The sequence below is a fragment of the Schistosoma mansoni genome, chromosome 1 (genome assembly GCF_000237925.1).
Source record: "Schistosoma mansoni strain Puerto Rico chromosome 1, complete genome".
Lineage (NCBI taxonomy): Eukaryota > Metazoa > Platyhelminthes > Trematoda > Strigeidida > Schistosomatidae > Schistosoma > Schistosoma mansoni.
This window is the reverse complement of record NC_031495.1, coordinates 51,366,361-51,387,241: the sequence shown is the minus strand read 5'-3', so window position 1 is coordinate 51,387,241 and position 20,881 is coordinate 51,366,361. Positions and strand designations below refer to the sequence as shown.

Sequence of the window (20,881 nt, the reverse complement as noted above, 5' to 3'; positions counted from 1 at the left end):
ATGAAAACGCTAGTTCCAACTAAGTACAATATTGAGACTCTTAGAAAATTATCTAAGTTCTTATAATGGTTTGAGAAAAAAGGATAATCGATATCAATATGGACTAATTTATACATTGTTACTTTTTCGATTTACGGACAGATTAACCAGTAAAATACTTTAAATAACTCATTTAAAAACTTAACAACATTATTGTTTTCTTCCCCATAAACTATCCATTTACATAATCTGTTTTTTGACTGACTAAGAACTGCCTGGAGGTCAGTTGCAGTTGTGTTAAGCACGTCTCTGTATTCTTACTGATAATTTTATTTTCATAATAAATTTAATCTGCTTTAGCGAAGATTATTTTTTAGGATACTGTTTCATAGCGTTTTAATAAACACTGCTTTCGGTACGAATCTCCTTTAAATTCTAATAAATTAATGGGAATACTTTTAGAGATGTTTATTACACTAATCACCCACTCAAAACTAGGATCTCACTAGACAATGAGAATTAGGTACAACACATTGATTACTATAGTTGGCAAGACAAGTTCATTTGATATTTCCTAAATACTGTAATCAAATTTTATTTACATTTTAGTGTTTTTATACACGGAACATCATCATATATACATATAACTGCATAAACATTTCCGTTTATTCAAATAATGAAAATACTAGATATTTATACTTTCTGATATGTCTTGCTGATTGTAGTTTTTCCCGTCGCCACTGATATGTCTTGTTGATTGTACGCTATATTCGATATTTCTAGCAAAACTTGTAATCAAACGCTGATTGGATAAAATGCTTCTTAATGTTTTCCTGAGCTTGTCATGTCTATTGCGAGAAATTTGCAGGATCATCCCAACACTTTCAACTTGAGTTATAGTCGTCGGAAATAAAAAGCGTTGAGTAAATTGATAACTATAAATTATGTTTAGATAACTACAGAAATTAAATTTCAATTAATATAGCTCCCCATATTGGAAATTTCTATTTGCACAATAACGTCATCCAGGAGATTGAATGAACAGTTGTTACTGTTAATTGAGAATGAATCACATTATTGAGTGGCGAATGTCCATTGATAGATAATACACTTAATTAAGATGTCTGTTAAAGTAGTTTAGTGGCAACGTTTTTCAATTATAATACTGAATAATACGGATTTGGATTTAAAGAGGAGCACCAGTTAATCCAGTACTCTAGATATCCCTGTATGAAAATGATCAATTAATATCGAACTTAAATTCAGGGCTTCTCGTCAGTTATCTCTTGTAGTGCCGCGATTCGTTAATCGTTTACTTCGATAACCGTTATAATTCTAAACTTAACGGTGCGTAAAATCAGAAGACGAAGGATAGCAGCAACTACAGTTTATTGTCGAATAACTCAGGTCAAAAAGCTAACAACACCTGAGCGAATATCAACGAGCGAGCAGCAAGCGAGAAAGCGAATGAACAGGCGAACAAGCGAAGGAAACGAACGAGGCGAATAGCAAGTAATTACATAGGCAATTTATAGTCAAATTTAATAAGGGCACAGCAAAGCAAAACAAAGGCTGATAATAATATTTACGTGCGTACACATATGGGGAGGAGTATGAGTCATCGAATGATATTTAAGCAGTCAACATTTCGGATAGAGTGTCATGTGCTCTAGTGGTATAGCAGTGCAAAGAATATGCAAATTGTTACTATCCAAATGACGATGTCTGTTAAGTAAGTTAATAAAAAGGACTTACCCAAAATTGACTATAATCGGAATTGATTATAGGATGGTTGCTATACTCTAACTAAATTAGATACACCATAATTTAGATCATTAGCTAGTATGAAATTTTATGAAGACTGTAGACCATATTTTCCGACAAAGAACATTCTTTCCATGAAAGCCTGTCTTTAATATCGAGTTGTAAATTTTCATTCTTCATTACTACACCTATACATATCATACTGAATTCTCCAAGAGATTGAATCAAAAATTCAAGATCATCACGAACATCATAGCGTTTATCATTCTATTATAAGGAAATATCTAGAAGTACTTTTATCAACAAATTTATTTAGAAGTAATAATTATTTATATTCCACTTGTGTATATTCTAATTCTGACCATACGCTAATCGAGAGAGAAAAACAAGAGTCATAGTCAGTTTGAAACACCAAGTTCTTTCTATCCATTACTTTTATTTCGTTTTAACTATGTAATGCAATACAAGTAGAGGTGGATGGTATTTAGCAGTGAAAACTGTATGTCTCTGCCTATAATGGTTGTAATTTAGTAGCAATATCAAGGTAATCCGCACAAGACACATAAATGATAAAAAAACTGGTCAATGTCAGTAGTAAACATCAGTGGGAAGATTCAAATAATCAATAAAAGTGAATTATGTAATGTAATATTTACCTAATTACGCTTGCTAACCCTAATGGAGGAGCATAGGGTACCCACCAGAACTCTCTAACCAACTCTGTCCTGAAAATTCCTTTTTAGTTGCTATTCATCCTTTCGATGTCTGACCCCGACTCTCGGTGGAGTGCGTTCTCTGGTCTTCCTCTTTTCCGTCTCCCTTCGGAATTCCATGTTAGCGCTTGTTTCGTGATGCAGTTTCATGATTTCCTCAATGTGTGTCCTATCGACTTCCAACATCTTTTTCTCATTTCCTCTTTAGTTGGGAACTGGTTTGATCTCTCCCACAGTAAGCTGTTGCTAATGGTATCCGATGAACGGACATTAAGTATTGTGCGTAGACAATTGTTTAGAAATACTTGTAACTTCTTGATGATGGTTGTGGTAGTTCTACACGTTTCAGTTTCATACAGTAGAACTGTTTTGACGTTCGTATTGAAAATTCTCACTTTTATATTGCCTTGTAGACAGTTGTTTTGAGTTCCATATGTTGTTCAAATGAAGGAATGCTGCACTTGCTTTGTCAGTCCTTGCCTTTAAATCTGCATCAGGTCCCAAACGTTCATCGATGATGCTTCCCAAGCACATACATGAAAGTTTCCACATCTTACAGTGTTTGTCCATGAAGTGTGATTCGGTCGGTATTCTCCGTGTTGTATTTGAGGATCTTGTGTTTTCCCTTGTGTATGTTGAGGCCTACTAATGTAAGGAATGCCGCTACACTGTTTGTTTGCACCTGTATTTTTTGATGGGTATGGAATGAAAGAGCTAGGTCACCTGTGAAGTCCAAATCGTCTAATTGATTCTCAGATGTCTACTGTATTCCGTGCTTTCCTTCAGATGTCGAGGTCTTCATAATCCACTCGACCACAAAAAGAAAGAGAAAGGGGGAGAGTAGACAGCCTTGTCCGACTCCTGTCCTCACTTGGAATGTGTCTGTTAGCTGTCCTCAATGCACCACTTTGCAGTGTGGTTCTTCATATGAATTCCGGATGATGTTGACGATCTCAGGTACACTATAGTTTTGAACAAAGCTCCATAAGCTCGGCCTATTTACACTATCAGACGCCTTCTCATAGTCGATGAACTTGATGCATTGTGATGAGTTCCATTCAATTGATTGTTCAACGATGATCCTTGGTGTCGCGATTTGGACTGTGCATGACCGATTCTTACAAATTCCGATCTTTTGATATCGAAGTTGGGCGTCTACATGCAATATTTAGAGAAAAAGAAATCATATTTTCCAGATAATCAAGCATACCCAACCTAACGGCTAGACATTTGTACATCAACCCAGCTTATTATACAACATTAGTAAAAGCAGATGAAATCAATAAGATAAGAGAAATCGTGGATGCCTACTGCTGAGGAATTCCACACTAGGACAAAACGGCCGTCCAGATTTCCGGTGGTGGTCCAACTTAGATGGACTCGTGATTTCAACTGTAAAAATACTGCAATCTCCACAAATTCCCATACAAATTGAAAAAAAACGAATCGAATTAATAACAATAAATGGTTTGAAGGAAAACAATCAGTTGACGGGATAAAATTTATGAAATCATATTGAAACTGAGAATCTAGGTAAATTATTTTATTATTTTATTTAAACACATACATATTGGTACAAAAGGGCACCAGATACATATGCGTCACACAAAATAATGAAAGTAGGAAGAGAAGTGATGAAAAGATAAGGCGGACTGAAATGTACAACCGGAAGACTCCTTCAGTTGAGAAAGTTAGAACCACTCTTTATGAAGAAAGTAAAAAAAAAGCTTACAGCAGGATCGCCACTGGCTTCTATTCTGAGCCATATCTGATAACGTCTCTAGCCATTGTGTTGCACCATCTCTCGGACCCCAACCAGGGAGTCGTGAAGGACCAACAGAAGCTAGCCCTTTGCAGCTTTCCTTCATACCACGACACCATGTCATACACTGACCTCCTCTCCGCTTTTTCCAACCAGTCCCAGAGTCGGCAAATAATGCACGACGTGGAAGTCTCTGGGACGACATTCGTAGAACATATCCAAGCCACCGAAGTCGGTGTTTCAAGATGGTAACACCAATTAAATTATCTTCTCTGCGCCCGAACACACGATGCCGAACCTCTGCATTACCAACATGGTGTTGCCATTGGATATCAGCAATCCTTCGGAGACAACGATGATCGAACACAGAGTCGTCTAACATCCTGCGGATTGCATGCCCTGGGCATTATCGCACAGTAAGACAATATCATCCGCATACTCGAGGTCGAGAAGTCGTTCTCCAAGCAGCAGATCCACACCACCATTACTTACATCCATCAGAGCTGTTTCCAGGATGTCATCGATGGCAAAGTTGAAGAGGAATGGTGAGATTGGGCAACCCTGCCTAACCCCACTGCTCGAATGGAACAAGGGAGAAAGGTGGTTGTATGCCCTCACTCTGTCTGAGGTGTTCGTATACAGGGCCTTTAAGATGTTAATAAACTTCTCAGGCACACTGTTCTTCAATAGACAATCCCAGAGAACAGTCCTGTCCAGCAAATCGAAGGCAGCCCTGATATCAAGAAACACTACGATTGTTGGCCTGCGATAAGTATGACGGTGTTCTAACATTGGGCGGAGGGTGAAGATGTGATCAATGCACCCTCGACCAGAACGGACATGAAATGATGCACCCCACTCACTACACTGCTCTCGTTCCTAATAGAAGAATCTAGGTAAGCGAAAGAATAAATGCTTCCAGGCCAGTAAACTTTTTGCAAAACTACACTACCTTTATCCATTCTGTAAATTTTTAGTTTATACATAGAATTTTAAAAATATCTGGACAGAAGGTAGATTAATATAAACAAATACAGAGAAGATTGTTAGATAAGTCATTCTCAGTAGGATATATATACGTCATATATTGCACTTGTATTAATCTTTAATTACTCTTTGAAAGAAAAAGTCAAATGGATTATATTTAAATTAATATTATCCTTAATACCAACTTATGTAATCAGATTTGCATTAAAAGGATGTTTTTAGGAACTTGAGTCAATAGCAGTTTAGTTTAGTGTTCACAAATCAGGAAATGTACCGAAAAACAAATCTGAGATGGATTTTCGACGGAATTCTTTAAATCGACAATTTTTTACATTGCATTAAAATGTAAATATTGTTAAGGATAACCATTAAATGAATGCTTGATTGGTTCAATAATATAAGGCTTCTTAAGAGAATAATCATCTTGAGATATAAGCTAATTTCAAGTTGGATAATCTTTGAGACTCAGTTCTAATAATAATATTCTCAGTGGTAACCGAACTCAAGAAAAATTCTCAGTATTTTGACGATAAATCATGACCATTAGAATCCAACTATGAGATTAATTTTTATGAGAGTATGATGTAATCTCTGTGATGCCTAAAGATCTTGAGTTCGAAATACAAAAACGGTCGCTAGAGATGTGTTGCTAAGGTGTTTAATAATAAAACGAAAAAGTTATTCAATACTCTATCGTTCTCAACGGCTGTCTACCTAAAAAGGAATGGTTAGCCCAGGATGTAGTTTCTTTAAATTGAACCATTTCCGCTTACTAATAAAAGGATAACTTGAAATATTTTCACATAATATTAACCAGAGAATAGAAATTCAATTACCTTATTAGAATATCATTCATCTTGATGTAAACAGTTGTTCATCACATACTTTTCAACAAATCTAGCTTATTGTGTTGTTTATCTAGCTCTTGATTTGGTGATATATTTTTAAGGTAACATCATGGACTGAAAATACCTAGACAAGTATCGAAAACGACGAACCATTGGACAGCTGTTTCGTTCTAGTAAAATTCTCCTCAGTGGTGTACATCCAGGACTAATTAAGGATGGAAATCAGGTTCATTAGACCTTGTAGTCAATATTTAGACCATCGAATCAGCATCGTCGTTTGGATTTTTCACTCCAACCAATTTGCAATTTTGAGTAACTACCTTCTAATTCCTTTGGTAAGTGCCTCACACCTGACGTGAATGGAATCTGCCAGTCACTCCTCATTAGAACTCCATTAATCCCCTCTCGAAATTAGAAGTCGCATACTAGAATGAAGCAGCTGTTCTGTACCCTCTGGTTGTCTAACGAAAGTAACCTCGTTTTGTAAGCAACAAGTCTACAATCTCCTCAAACCACCTACACTAAGCAAAGTAGCTGTTCATTGTATTCTAAATGATACTAGTTCAAATTGAGCAATACTCACAAATAAAATCCCTATCTGAACATAGAAAGCCTACCGATTATTTAAATCTTCGCAAGAATTAAGAGAACCTGTCAGGCATTCATTTTTATGTTACTTTCGAACATAACAGTTATTCAATACTTTCCAATATTTTGTAGTTGATGTCAGTCTATTCATTATCATTAGTACACTGTTAGAAAATCAATTAACATTAAATCTTTAAGATGCGCACTGCTGAGGAGACCCATACTAGAACGAAACGGCCGTCCAGTGCTTCCAGGTTTTCCAGAGTGGTCTAGTTTTAATCGACTCATTAATTCAACTACTGAATCAATATTTATTATTTCCATAGTTGAAATCATGAGTCAATTGAAGCTGGACCACCATCGAAAACCTGGAAGCACTGGACTCCTCAGCAGTGCGCATCCACGATCCCGCACTCGCAAGATTCGAACCTAGGACCTACCAGCTTCGCGCCGGAGCACTTAACCGATAGACCACTGAGCCGGCATCCAACGGTGTTAATGTCTAACTTCAACTGATCCACGAAGTTGAGCAACCGTTCACCAATTGTCTTCAGTGAGTTGATATCTCTACGACAGACTTGGTTGAACTCCACTGGTCACTGCTTCCCACTAAAACTCAAGGATTCGAATCTCGTGAGTGCGGGATCGTGGATGCGCACTGCTGGGGAGTCCCATAATAGGACGAAACGGCCATCCAATGCTTCCAAGTTTTCCATGGTGGTCTAGCTTCAATTGACTCATGATTTCAACTATGAAAATATTGAAATATCCACAAAAACCCCTTCCAATATTAGACAATATTATTATTAGTTGTATTATTATTAGTAGTAGTATTAACAGCAGTAGTATTAACAATGACATATCAACATTCAAGTCTTATCAATGAAATATTGTGTAAAATATAAACAAGAGAAAGCAAAAAAAGAAAAGAATTTACGAAACATGCAATTTAAATGAAGGAAGACTGGAAGAAACTCTCTTATCACAGACTTTGTCCAGATCTTTTCTTTGAAATACATAAACATGCACACAATTTATGCATGTATGTATATAAATGTACGTGTGTGTGTGTGTGTTCATTATCATCATCATGATACAATACTTTTCAACAACATTCAATTTAATCACGGAAGACAACTGATTTACTAGTCAATCATAAATCATGTCAAAAAAAGTAATAAAAATTTTTTAGAGAATAATTGAACATTACGTAATCATACATAGATACAATGAAATCAATGAAACCCTGAACAAAAAAACATACCAAATCATTTAAATATGATTGAAATTTTGTTTCTTTGTATTGTAATTTGTTTTTCTATGAAATAGAATTTATGAAATTGAGCTATGAATCGAAGAAATTACATATGCATATACATATTATGAACATGATGTAATTATTTATGAAAGTAATGTAATCATTCGGCTATATATGTATGTATAAGTCCATATGAATAGATGGATATTCGTGGTGATATAATACACAGGGAATGAAATGCATGATGTATGGCAAAAAGTATATATTATAAAACTAGAATTCATGCTCTGAACAATAAATACTTAGTTTCCATGTTGACATTTTATTTTTAAAAAAAGCGCTGAACAAAAGAAATTAAGAATACATACATCATTCTAGACAAATTATTCTATTTTAAGAAATGAAAGACAATGGTAATGATGGAAGAAGACAATAAATGAGCACAAATAAAGAATAAACGTGAAGATAATAAGGAAATGAACAAAAAAACAAACTAATAGGCAGATCTCAAGTAGAATTAGGACAGTGATTTATTCACATCTCCGTGCGTATACATATATATGTATATATTACTGATTGCCCAAAATTGATAATAACAATTATGCTCATCTATTTGCTTGTTTTCTCACCAGGAAAAGTTTATCTGAGCCATATATGTTGTCAATTAGAATTCATCATACATAGGTAAGCAAAAATAACAACGATAACAATAATAAACATAAAATAAAGTTCAAAAAAATAATAGATCCCGATGTAATTTGTCCGATTGAGAAAAAAAGAAGCAGTGGAAATAACAATAACAATAATAATAACAAAAATAATAGTTAAATAATGACAGTGACATATGTAAAAAAAAACCGGTATGTTTTGACACAGGTGATTGAGTGAGCGTATAAAAAGTAAATGAAAGAAGGTAATATCTTTGGCTTTGGAGAAGAAAAATAAAAACACACACAAGAGAAATGAAAATAATAAAATAATGAACGCGGCATCAGATAGATAATGAATCAATTTGACTGGATTGAATATATATATATATATATATATATATATATATATAGCCCTCACCTTGTTTGTTATACAAATGTATATGTGAGTTGGGACTAAACAAGTCATTGTTTCATTTTACCAACAATAATCACAATATCAGGATAGAAACGAGATCAGAACAAATAAATTTCAATGGAATGTAAAAAGAAAAACCGGTGTTTACAAATATGATTAAGAGTGAAATAGTGATAGAGATATAGACAATACACTTGATGACATGCTAACAACAATAATTATGATGACGGTAGTATTTTCAATGATTTGTTCATTAACCAAAAAAAAATCGAAATATAGTACTCTAATAATACAGAGAAGAACAAGAAACGATGACAATATGCATAGGATAATGAATAAATTCACAGAATAGTTTATCGTTGAAATGCACAGTATATTAGATGAAAATATTTGTGCAGACTAGCACTTTTCTCTCTGAATGGAGGGAGATTTTATTCAAATTATTTAAATAAATAAAAATTGTGAATTAATGATAAGTAATTATACGTGGAAAACGATGAATAAAAATGTCTGTATTAAAACAAAAGCAGTAACAACAACAATAATGGCACATGTGATATGATTAGATGGATCAACATATATATGTATGTGTGTGCACATATAGATAGAACCAACAAAAGTGAACCGATTATTTTACTCATTTACATAATATGAATGAATGTGTATTTGTTTTAATTCAGTTTAGAGATCGTGCAAAAATAAGAGACGATATTATTATTGATGATTATTGAGAAAAAAAAGTAGATAATATAACGAAGATCGCAAAAATTACTCAGAGAACTAAATTTGTATGATAAGGTCGTAAGATTAAGGGATGCTTAGAATACTCTTTAAAAAAATATACTCTAGTTATTATATGTATATATCTATATTCATTCACCAGTTAAATTTTTATAAGGAACAGTCGAATTATCCGATAAATTTCCATAGATAGAACTTGAAATTGGCCAACTACTTGGAGAAGTCATACTTGAGAGACTTATATCAGATGAGCATGTTGGTGAACAAATAACACACATTTCAGATACATTAGATTCAATAGGTTGTCGATTACACTTTTCCACTGGGAGATTACGATTACTTAATCCTTGAGCATGTTTAGACACTGAACATGGATTTGGAAAACGTCGACACGCTTTCTTCCATTTGCATTGATTACACCATTGATCTCTATTTTCGATTCCGTAAACTTTACGACATTTACGAACATCGATACGTCCACTAGTAGTTGATGGTGGTAAGCCAACACGTAAGGGTATGCCACTGACTGAATCTCTATAATCCAACTTCCGAGGTTGTGAAACGAAAGAATTACAGTTAACTTGGAATTTTAGTGTTTTACTTGTTTCAACATTTGTTTTCATTGAAGCTTCATTGGTTGAGGTGTTCAGCTGAATGGTACACCCTTGTTCAACTGTGTGAGAAGTTTCCGACCTAAGAAACTCTCCAGACTTAGATTCTCGACTCCTGGGTGGGAAGTATACATGATGAAACATTTCTGCACTACCAATGGGGTATGATAAGGAAGTCGTTTGTGATTCCTTAGACTGCAATGGATAGGAAACATTACAAAGAAATATATTATTCATTTGGAGAACGATTTGATGAAGAGAAACAGGCAAGTTTTTAACAAAATTTTTAACTGAAGGGAAATGCTCTCTCCATCAGTAACTGTCATGTTACTGATATTTATACTAAAGACCGTTTACTAACTTTTATTGTTAAATAATAACCAAAAAGCACTATTAGGCATAACTTAAGGGGATATTTTTTTGTGTGGGCGAGAATGATAATAATTGATTGTCTGCTCAGTCAGACATGTAGAGAGTCTGACAGTTGTCAGATGAGTTATATATTCCCTTATACCTATTACTTATCATTGATTGATTATCCATTTGTTGTTGGATTGTGTCGGGTTTTTATGAGGAAATATATTTACGTTCTAGTCAGGCTAATCATGTGTTCTTGATCTGAGTTGTGTTGAAATCCTGTAGAATAGACACTGGAAGGAGATCTAGTGTAGATACTCGTATAAGGTAAATTTTAACGGCCCATTCGTGAGTAAAAAGGAAACGGACCGTTATAACATTTTTATTTGATCATGTCTCATGTAACTATTAAGCAATACGACTACGCGATATAATTAATAAATTGATTAGCAATTTAATTTAGACTATCTTGGATTATTCTCTACTCTAGTTAGCAATGAGCTATAAAGGTGAATAAACCACGAAGACTACCTACTGCCTCATACTGATGAAACGATAAGAAATTCATGAAGAATTACAATGATTTGATATGACCTTGAGTATTAGCCGGTAAAAACGCGATTATGATGGGCGAGATTTAAGTCTTCACTGATGGTTTAAAAATTACAGCTAAACGAAACTTTTATCAATTGACGACAGTCGCATTTTTGAGGGTTAACAAAGCAGTCAGTCAGCTACAACGTGGGACCAGGCATATATATGCATCGGTCCAAGTTGCCATACCTCGTTAGCACAACAAGATCAACACCGGATTCATAGTAGTTAATTTAGTGGTAGTAATACATAAAAGATAGGTTGTATATAAGGATATAGTATAGGAAGGAAGTCAGATATGAAGCAATTTTAATCTCAAGGTTTAAGGGAAGATAAAGAGTGTATACACCTACGCCATTGTGATCGATTCTGAGCTGTCACCTAGAGTATCCAACCATGGGTTACGATAGTCGCGTGGACCCCAACCAAGTAGTCTGCATCTACCAACATGGCTCAGACCAGAAGTTAGTGACTTCAAGCACTGATGCCACGTTTTGGTTTGGCCGCCCCTAACTCTCTTCCAACTGTCTCCAATACTAGTCAGCATAGCGCGTCGTGGTAATCAGTGTTCAGGCATTTCTAACAAATCCAATTCCACGATATGAATAGTAGTTTGAATAGACAAATGAAGCGATACATTTCTATAAGAACAATTTTTAAATTCAGGTTAATATTTCTCAAATATTAGATTAGCGAACTGAACATTTCTCGTGAGTACCGCTACGACATTGCTATAATTTTAGCATGAATAATGTGCACATAGCCAACCAAGAAAAGCAAAACTTCAACGAAGATCGTTGACGTGTGAAATTAAAACCCCATCTAGAGGTGATCATGTATTCATAGAATATACAGGCGAGAAACGACACATATGATAAATAGGAATTACTTAGGAACAATAGTAACTCACATGATCAACATTTATATGACTCGGACAACTTTCAGAAAAGTATGAACCTGATTCTGAAGGATGTGGAAGTATATTGTGAGCTTCACTTAAATTATGTGTCGGACTGTCTATCAATGATACAGGACTTAAACTATCCGTAAATCCAACACAAGACAAGTGTCTACGTACAGGAACTGTATATCCAGTAATTGGTTGTTCTTTATTTTCACGTAGCATTGACGAATGACTTCTAGAGTAGACTGGATCTGCACCATAATAAACCTCATTGGTTGTCGGTGTTGAAGGCACACTAGTGGGTGAATACATGATCGAACTGAAAGCTTGTTTTAATCCATCTAATAGCATACTTCTGTGACAATCTTGATTACATTCAATACAACTATGAGCCAATATGGAAGACAGTAACTGAAAACTCACTGAGCCACGTTCGTTAATTAATGATGGAAGGATTTGTTGAGCATAAACAAGAGGATTCGATGGAGGTTCGGAACTGGTGAAAATCTAAGATGAATTTCGAAAAAAAAAACCACGAAAATATAACTAGTGGACAGGTATTTATGAATTGTAAGGAGTATAGCATAGAGCTTATTTACACGTCGGTATGAATAAGATTATAGCATAAACTTGACTAATAAATCAAATGTACCAATATTGATCGATAGAGTAGGGTTGAAATCTGCAAACCCATGGATCATAACCAGTGACAACACCGATTAGATATGCTGAACGTTCTTAAGACAAGTTGGTTAGTCATTTGAAACTAACGAGACGAAACCAAGAATGGATCAAAGATACAGTTTTAGGAAAAGTAGCGTGTGATGAAAAACGAATAGATTAAAAGTAACATGTTCAGTATATTAGGTGGTATACGTGTCACCAACAACCAATTCTATTTCCGTAATCATAATTGATAATTAGGCTACATCCAACCAAACGGACTAGCACACAATATAACTCAACGAACAGGCACCATACTACACCAATTTTACCAGATAAAACGAAGTGGTATTTAGTCATGCTTAAAAACATCTGACTACAGAATTTGATTCTAATTAAAAAGTTCTTCAATCGATTAAATTAAATTTAACCCTAAACATTACTTACTAGATGGATCCATCACTGTTGACACAATCAAATACGTGAAGGCTTCTTTAATAACCTTACCTCACAGCCTAATGGGGCATTTGATAGTACTAATATGTGAGATACCTAACTGATAGCAAAAAGCAAGATCTAACAAATTCTAACTGTAAGTCAAATATGTACAGAAATTTTTCGGCTAACAGCTAACAATAAAACAGATAGCATTTTAAGGTAAAAGAAAAAACGAAGGTTTTCGTAAATTATCTTTCAATTAAATGATATATAAAGAGTTCATTTCCACTGATAAGGTGGCTAATGAAATTTTAACAGGGGGATACTGACTGGATTCTAGGTCAAAAGGTGAATACTAAAAATTAATTGAGATTTGGTGGATCGAGATCACACAATGAACCCAATGGTACTTTTTTCAAATCAAGTAGAAATAAATTAGGGGAGATCAGTTCACAATAAGATTCAAAGGAAGATAGTGAATTTACAACTATTTTTTTGTTATTTCAAATAGTTTAATTGTTACGGAAAAGCTTGAACGGTAACTCCTAAGATAGTAGATTACATGACCTTTTTTAAAATAAGTGGAGTGAAATGGACATACATACTGCTCTAACGATGGATAAACAAGTTACCAATCTATTAATCTAAATCCATATTAGTTCATATCAAGAAATCTTACACTTGGGATTCAATAATATTAAAATCTTCAACAACAAAAGTAACGGGCTGAAATGTTTGGTTTTGTAGTGCCATAATTCTTCGACGAATTTTCAAACTAATATAAGTTAACAACAATAATTAGTGATACTTACATCACTCTTAGGATCCGACGATGCGTGGATAAAATTGGGAGAAATAACACAAGTATTTTCAAAAATTGGATCAAGATGAAACGAATTTGCGTTATTTGAATCCCCTTGAAATGATTTACAATCACAGGGTGATATTTTATCCTTGACAAACTCTAGTGAATTTTGTGTGCCAAAATTAGGGAAACATTTTGGACACGTAGATGAAGGGTTCGAAAAACAATACTGTGATTTATCTTGTTGTTGTTGCTGTGGTTCACTGGTCATGAAACGAGTTGACTGGTAATTTGAAACAACAGTTTCTCTATTTACTGTGACTAGATTTGATTTTAGGCATAAACTAACATTACTAGATGTTGAGGGCATGCTAGTTTCCGAACTTGTTTCAATTGCTGAAAAATGAGCTTGTTCAAAATATGATGGAGAGTATACAGGTAGTTGAGGGCGATCTTCAGAACAGTCTTGAACATAATCCCCTTCAAATGTATTTGATGATGCCAATAATGTTTTCATAGTTTCTTTGAGTTCATTTATGTCTACTTTCTCCCACGTGTTGGCTGAAAGCAGTAAGCAGAAAAAAAAACTTGAAACAAATTGATACTTTTAACAAGCAGATAAACAGTTAATAAACAATAAAAACGACTATAGTCTTGATTTGGTACAATGTAACATCCACTTCATTGTAGATGTATTGATAAAGACATCGACTCGCGGCTGAAAGTTGTCTGTAGTCAGTTAATCTGGTGAGTTTCGTCAGAACTAAGTAATTGTTAAGATTTGCCATAAAAATAAGGATGAAAATCCAAAGCAGTTTAAGTGTAAAATGACTAAGACGCTAATCAGTAACCACGAGCAGTAAACGCAAAATAAAAGATCTCGTTCAAGACTTTTTTTCCTTCTCAGCAGCAAATCAAAATAGGAATTAGAACATTAAGTTGGTTGAACAAGGATTGAGATGTTCAAATTAAATTTTGTGACTCAAATTGATACAAGATTCAGGAACGAAAGTACTGGAATAGCAATAGTATTTTAGTATGATACAACGATAATGGCAGTGATTCTAATGATTTGAAAAATGGAAATAATTCTGAAATTAATACTAGTTATTAATAAATGCTTAGAATAAACGAGAAAAATATCAAACGACTGTTTGATGTCGAGTGTTTCGAAGCTTTAATGAGACTTGTTGGGTAAATTGGTATTGGATGGTGTGCACGAGAACAAATCAACTGAGACTGACGAATGGAATAAAATCTAATATATTCTTTGAACAGATGAATAACATAAGATTTACCAGGTGGTTAATATGCTGTATTATATATAAAAATAGATTTTTAAATGTGTCATGCAATCTGAAACTCACGTTCAGATGTTGTATTAGGAGAAATAGACTCAATCCAGTGCAAAACAGCTTCAACCACATAATCTGTTGAGGTTTGATTTCGGAAACTTGTGGTTTGAGATGGAATGGAGGTTCGCTTTACTTCAAGAGGTGAGTCTTCATCGTGTGTTTTTACTAGTCCTTTCGAAGATAGCTCTGGTTGGGAAGAAAACGTGTCCCAACGTTTGTGAAAGCAGTTATCACTGTTCGAGGAGCCTACCCTCTGAGTCACCAGATGTGTTACAGATGAGGGATCCATGGACCCGCGAGAAGGGAGGCTGGTACCAAGTGCTGACTTATGTGGGTAGGGATTATTATCAGAAAATGTCCTATGAGACGAAACATCGAAATGTCCTGCAGATTCTCTAGGGATATTTATATCAGTTACATCCGAGGAGCCCAAAATCGGTGAGAGACCGAACGATGCTGTAGAGTTTGATGGCAAACCAGACAAAGTAGTCATTGGCTCAAAAGATGATCCCTCATCAATAGATGCTCTAAAACAAATAGTGAATACAAGATCAATGTCGGAAGAACGACGTCAGATAGTACAAGAGACTTTAAAACACCTTCAAAAAAGCTGAGTAATGCAAACGAAACGACTGCGTATACAAACAACAAAAACAGTATCATAAAATTGAAGGTAGTTTAAAAATAGACATACGCCATTAACATATGATACATTTGCATATTGGTCAGATTTACCGTAATTTACAACGAACCTAATGAAAGAGATTCACAATGGAGCAAAAATGTGGTAGAGTACAAGCTCACATTGGAGGACAATCTGAAAAATTCATAGCATTTTGTGCCTGAATATCAACTAACTTCGTTTAGTTTAAATAGCTGAACATGATCAATATTCCTCATCCGAGATGGATGGCTATCAGCCGAGTATGAGAACTTATGCTTGACTACGAAGTTATACTAGGAATTTTTTATTTATTTATTTATTTAAACACATAAATATTGGTACAAGGAAGCACTAGATACATATGCGCCATACAAATCTAATTCGATTTGTGTGAGGGCTGTGATACTGCCCAGGTGCCCGAACTGAAGCAGATGGTTTTCTTAGGGGCCCACACCCGGAGCCTTTGACCGAAAGATCTGATCCACAAGGCAGTGGAGCATCGTGAGGAGATGCAGTCCCATGGTAGCCGGTGATCAACGATTGATTCGTACACCATTTGTTCCCTCAGGATACTGGAGCCCATGTGCACCATTGGTTTGGAATCAGGGTTTTCCAACTTCCCTAGGTGGACACTCCACATCCACCAACCCGGTTAAAGCGCCGGACATTTGCTTTTCGTCCTCTCAATTTCGTAAACAACATTGATGGCACGAGAAGGCAGTGAGTAGGACTTCCCTGGCAGAGGCTATATATTCGCTGGCCATGTGAGAGCATTTCGAGAGGGAGAGCGGACTCTCCCCACTCTCGGCCGTACCAGGGCATTTGGGGGCCCGAATGGAGTGTGGTTGAGTGGACGTGTGATATTGGACAGGCGACGTATAGTTGTTGGATGGAGAGATGATTGTGGGTTGGTATACTGCCACAGTGATTGAGAGTCGGTCGGCTGTGTGTTGGTGGATTAGGTATGCAGCGTGAGTGTATTGACGGATGTGTGACGAAGTGAATGGTGATGTTGTTGATGTGTTGCGCCAAAAGTGGCTACCGCCTCCGGGTGGGCACGAACCACCAACCTTTCGGTTGACAGCCGAACGCGCTAACCGGTTGCGCCACGGAGGTGACTACTAGGAAACTAAAGATGTAAGAACGAAACATATAATATCGGTACTACTTGACTTGATTTAATAATTTATGATGAGTGAGTCTATGTTATAACCCAAAGGTGCATTAGTTCAGTCGAGTACTAACAAACTAATAGAAATTATGAGAATTGAAAGCACCTGCTGCCCACAAGGTAGTATTAGGCGGGCTAGTGTTACCAATAATAAACATCGCTCCAGAAAATTCGAGCACTAATCCATCTAAATAACTTTTTAATCAATCCAAATAAGTACTGAGGCACTACATCAATTCATGAAGTCATTGACCGTCGGTCTGATTTATAACCGTGATTACGGACTGTTTGGAATCTGTGGGACAGTTCTGACCAGTTTTTAGAGTCCAAGCCGAAATAACCCATTATCAATAGCAATGCGCTGATAAATATACCCGCTACTTTATAAATTTTGAATTTCAAAATTATTCCTAGGGGCACTAAATACATATGCGCCGCACAATAACAATAAAAACAGTACTAGTTATGAATTATTTGTATCTTTCGCTCATATTCCTGGAATTGGTCTCGAACTATATTATCTACTCCTAATCCTTTGTTATCATATGACTTTTGACCCTTTTCTATATATCCTGGTAATGATCTCTAGAGGTAATGAAACTGTGATAAGTTAGACAATTTTGCCTGGTCTCAAGATTTGACAGACCAAGATTCTAACGTTATTAGGTCAACAGTTGGATTAGTCTAAAAAAATTAGCCACTAGGATTGCACCGGGTAGGGACCGCTATAAACTGGATTGACTAGATTTACTCACCTCCCACAAAAATACTTAAATGATTACAAAAAATGATCAGTCAGGTGGGACACCACTCACCTAGATGGTACATCGATGAATAATGGATAAGAAAAGGAGTCCGAAACCGTGGCCTCACATTTCGTCGGGAAAGCTGTATTATTGTGCGGACTTGGGGAAATTTCATCACATCCAATCAAGTCACTATCCCATTCGTCTTCTGTCGGTGGAGTTAAGATTGACTGTTGGGGTGTAGAAGGTAGAATATCTTCAAGACCACGAGTGACAAGTCTAGAACCGCCATCAGCTGGTCGTACAGTGAACATATTCAGTTCAGGCATACAATGCACTACTTGTCCATAGCACACTGTGCCACCATACCGTATCCAAACACGAGTGCCTGGTTGGGGTGTAGAGGGCCACCTCTTCAGAAAACGCTGTCCATCCCCCCCACTATAGAAGCATCCTGACTCTTCTGAGGAAGAGGCGACCCCAAATGAACGAGAACCTTCAGCAATGCTGCTTGTACAAGCTTCAAAGCCTGACTTATCCTCTGCGATTGGAGGGATTGAATCTTGGTGTCTCTGCAATTTGAAGAGTAGAAATAATTGTAAGGTATCTAAACAGCTGGGTTGCTTGTAGTATTTGTGACTTCCAAGATCCAAAATAAGATCGATGTTAACATTGCACCTATATGTGCAAATCAACAAATGACCTTGTGGGAACAAATCTCCCTCTGTATTCTGTGTCCAATATTTCACCGTTAAAATCAACAATATTGACAGGCAGGAGTTGGACACTTGTATTCAGCACTCTAGTATAGAACGAACTGTCTATACAAGGTCAAAAAGTTTTTAGCATCTACATGGCTAAACGTATTGACTATAGGGTTCTAAAACCTTTGGTGGTTATTGCATGGCAAAGTACAGTAGTTTTTAAGCTTTGTCTAACGATGACTCCTAAGTCATTGTATGTCTGGACAGCAGATAGCTCGATGTTATTCGCCGCGTGTGTATCTGTGTCTTTACGATATTCATGCGCTTTTTTACATAAATGACTTTTTCGTTTGATACACTTGCCACTCAAGTAACATTGTACTCTATCTGATAAAGTACAATTTTTATCGCCGCTTATTGATAACGTTAACCTTATACCTCTTCAGTATTATTTTCAAAAACAGAGATTTTTCAAATTAATGTCCTTCCTAGTGGCCGGGCCTATGTATTCTAGCTTCCATACATGCCAATTTTTTTTTCATTCTTCTCGAGTCACATTTTGATGTTGTTAATTGTACCAGAGATTGTTTTACTGTATTTGTTTAACTGTATCAGTTTCACTTCTTGTTCCATATACCGCCTGGTTTGGTTCGAGCTTGCTCACGCACTGCTTGTTCGCTTGTACTCTTTGGCACGTCTCGGTATTATTTCGATACCACGAGATCGCCAATAAATATACTTGATCTGGACTAGTAAAGCCTTCTGGTTTACGGGCTATCAAGGGAACCAAGTCATATTTGTACGCGTAATCGAATAGTAGTGGTGATCATAGTCCGTCCACGACTCGACATCCACTACAACTGGTGAGCCGTATTTGGAACACGCACAACAAACTGGTGAACCCTATTTGGCATACTCACTACAACTGGTGAGCCGTTGTTGGAACACGCAATACAGCTGGTAACCCAATCCATCGAGCACAAGTCAAACTTGGCCAATTCTCCAAACCAGATCAATCCGGTGAGTCTATTTATCTATCCACATCTGTTGCATATATTCGTATTGATTTTTTTCAATATATAATATTTTGGCAACTTAATATGGTAGATAACGATAAGAATAACATAAATATGATAGACTCCGAGATACAGGTTATCAGTTTCCGACCGGTTCCTTTCATCCCCCATGATCCAGAAGTCTGGTTCGCGGCACTGGAATCTCAATTTGAGATCCGCCGCATAACCAATCAAAGGCAGAAGTACGCCTACGCTTTGGAATCATTGCCCGGGGATCACCTAACCGCTGTCCGTGAGGTTGTCCTCAATCCCAACGTTCCAAACGTTTATGACCGTCTTAAGGATGCCATCCTTCGACATTTCCTCCCATCAAGAGAGGAAAGATTGAGGACACTTTTAGCACGTCACCCTATGGGTGATGCTAAGCCGAGCCACCACCTCACGCGCCTGCAATCCCTTGCAGGAAACATGACAGCTGACTCTGAGATAGTCAAAGAGTTGTGGTTCGAAGCCTTACCAGTCAGTATCCAGCCAACCCTTACGGCTCTGCTCGAGGACACCCCGCTCAACAAGGTGGCCCTCATAGCAGATAAGATTCTGGCACGAGTTAACACCAAAGGCGACCATTTAGTTGCTAGTTTTTCCCGTTCTAACGTTGATCTCGATGCTAGACGACCTCCGGCTCATGGGGATAGGGACAGATGTATCCATACTCGTCTCAGTTTCCGAGACCGCTCAAATGTGCCAGCCCCCTACGTCCCCCGACCCAGGTCACAATCTCGAAAAGCCGTAACGACTCGCCCCAAGTGGGCATCTTCCAAGCCACGCCTGAAGGCGGTTTCGGAAGCGAGTCCGGGTTGGTGCTTGGTTCCCCCGTGCTATCGGAGCCGGTGCCCGTCATTGTCGAGCTCCCTGCTTCTTACAAGGCGGGTAACTTCCCCGCCGGCGAGTAAATTCGGCCGTACTCGTCGGCACTTCCCCTCAGGTTGGGCCGTTTATTTTTGTGCACGATTATCGCACCCACGCTAGGTACCTGTTGGATACCGGTGCCAGTTTCTGTCGTACTATCGGTAACGTAAGTTCAAGCCCTTTGCTTCGACACCCGCTCCGAGGCTTCATCTTCCCCTATGGCCCGACACTACGTCACC

At 36.8% G+C, this 20,881-nt stretch overlaps 1 protein-coding gene and 1 non-coding gene across 2 annotated transcripts in view; both read right to left on the bottom strand.

The window, feature by feature from the left end:
* Nucleotides 1–9,836: 9,836 nt before the first annotated feature.
* Nucleotides 9,837–20,881, bottom strand: part of Smp_072210 (putative papillomavirus regulatory factor prf-1) — a gene marked incomplete at both ends in the record, with an annotated part of 16,403 nt that continues 5,358 nt past the window's right edge. The window contains 5 exons of the mRNA XM_018794779.1: nucleotides 9,837–10,511; nucleotides 12,178–12,678; nucleotides 14,085–14,638; nucleotides 15,445–15,959; nucleotides 18,083–18,585. Of these exons, the coding sequence (XP_018649157.1) occupies nucleotides 9,837–10,511; nucleotides 12,178–12,678; nucleotides 14,085–14,638; nucleotides 15,445–15,959; nucleotides 18,083–18,585 (2,748 nt within the window). The remainder of the gene's footprint in view (nucleotides 10,512–12,177; nucleotides 12,679–14,084; nucleotides 14,639–15,444; nucleotides 15,960–18,082; nucleotides 18,586–20,881) is intronic.
* Nucleotides 17,140–17,212, bottom strand: Smp_tRNA_01889_Asp_GTC.1.1. Its single transcript has one exon. It is a non-coding gene (tRNA).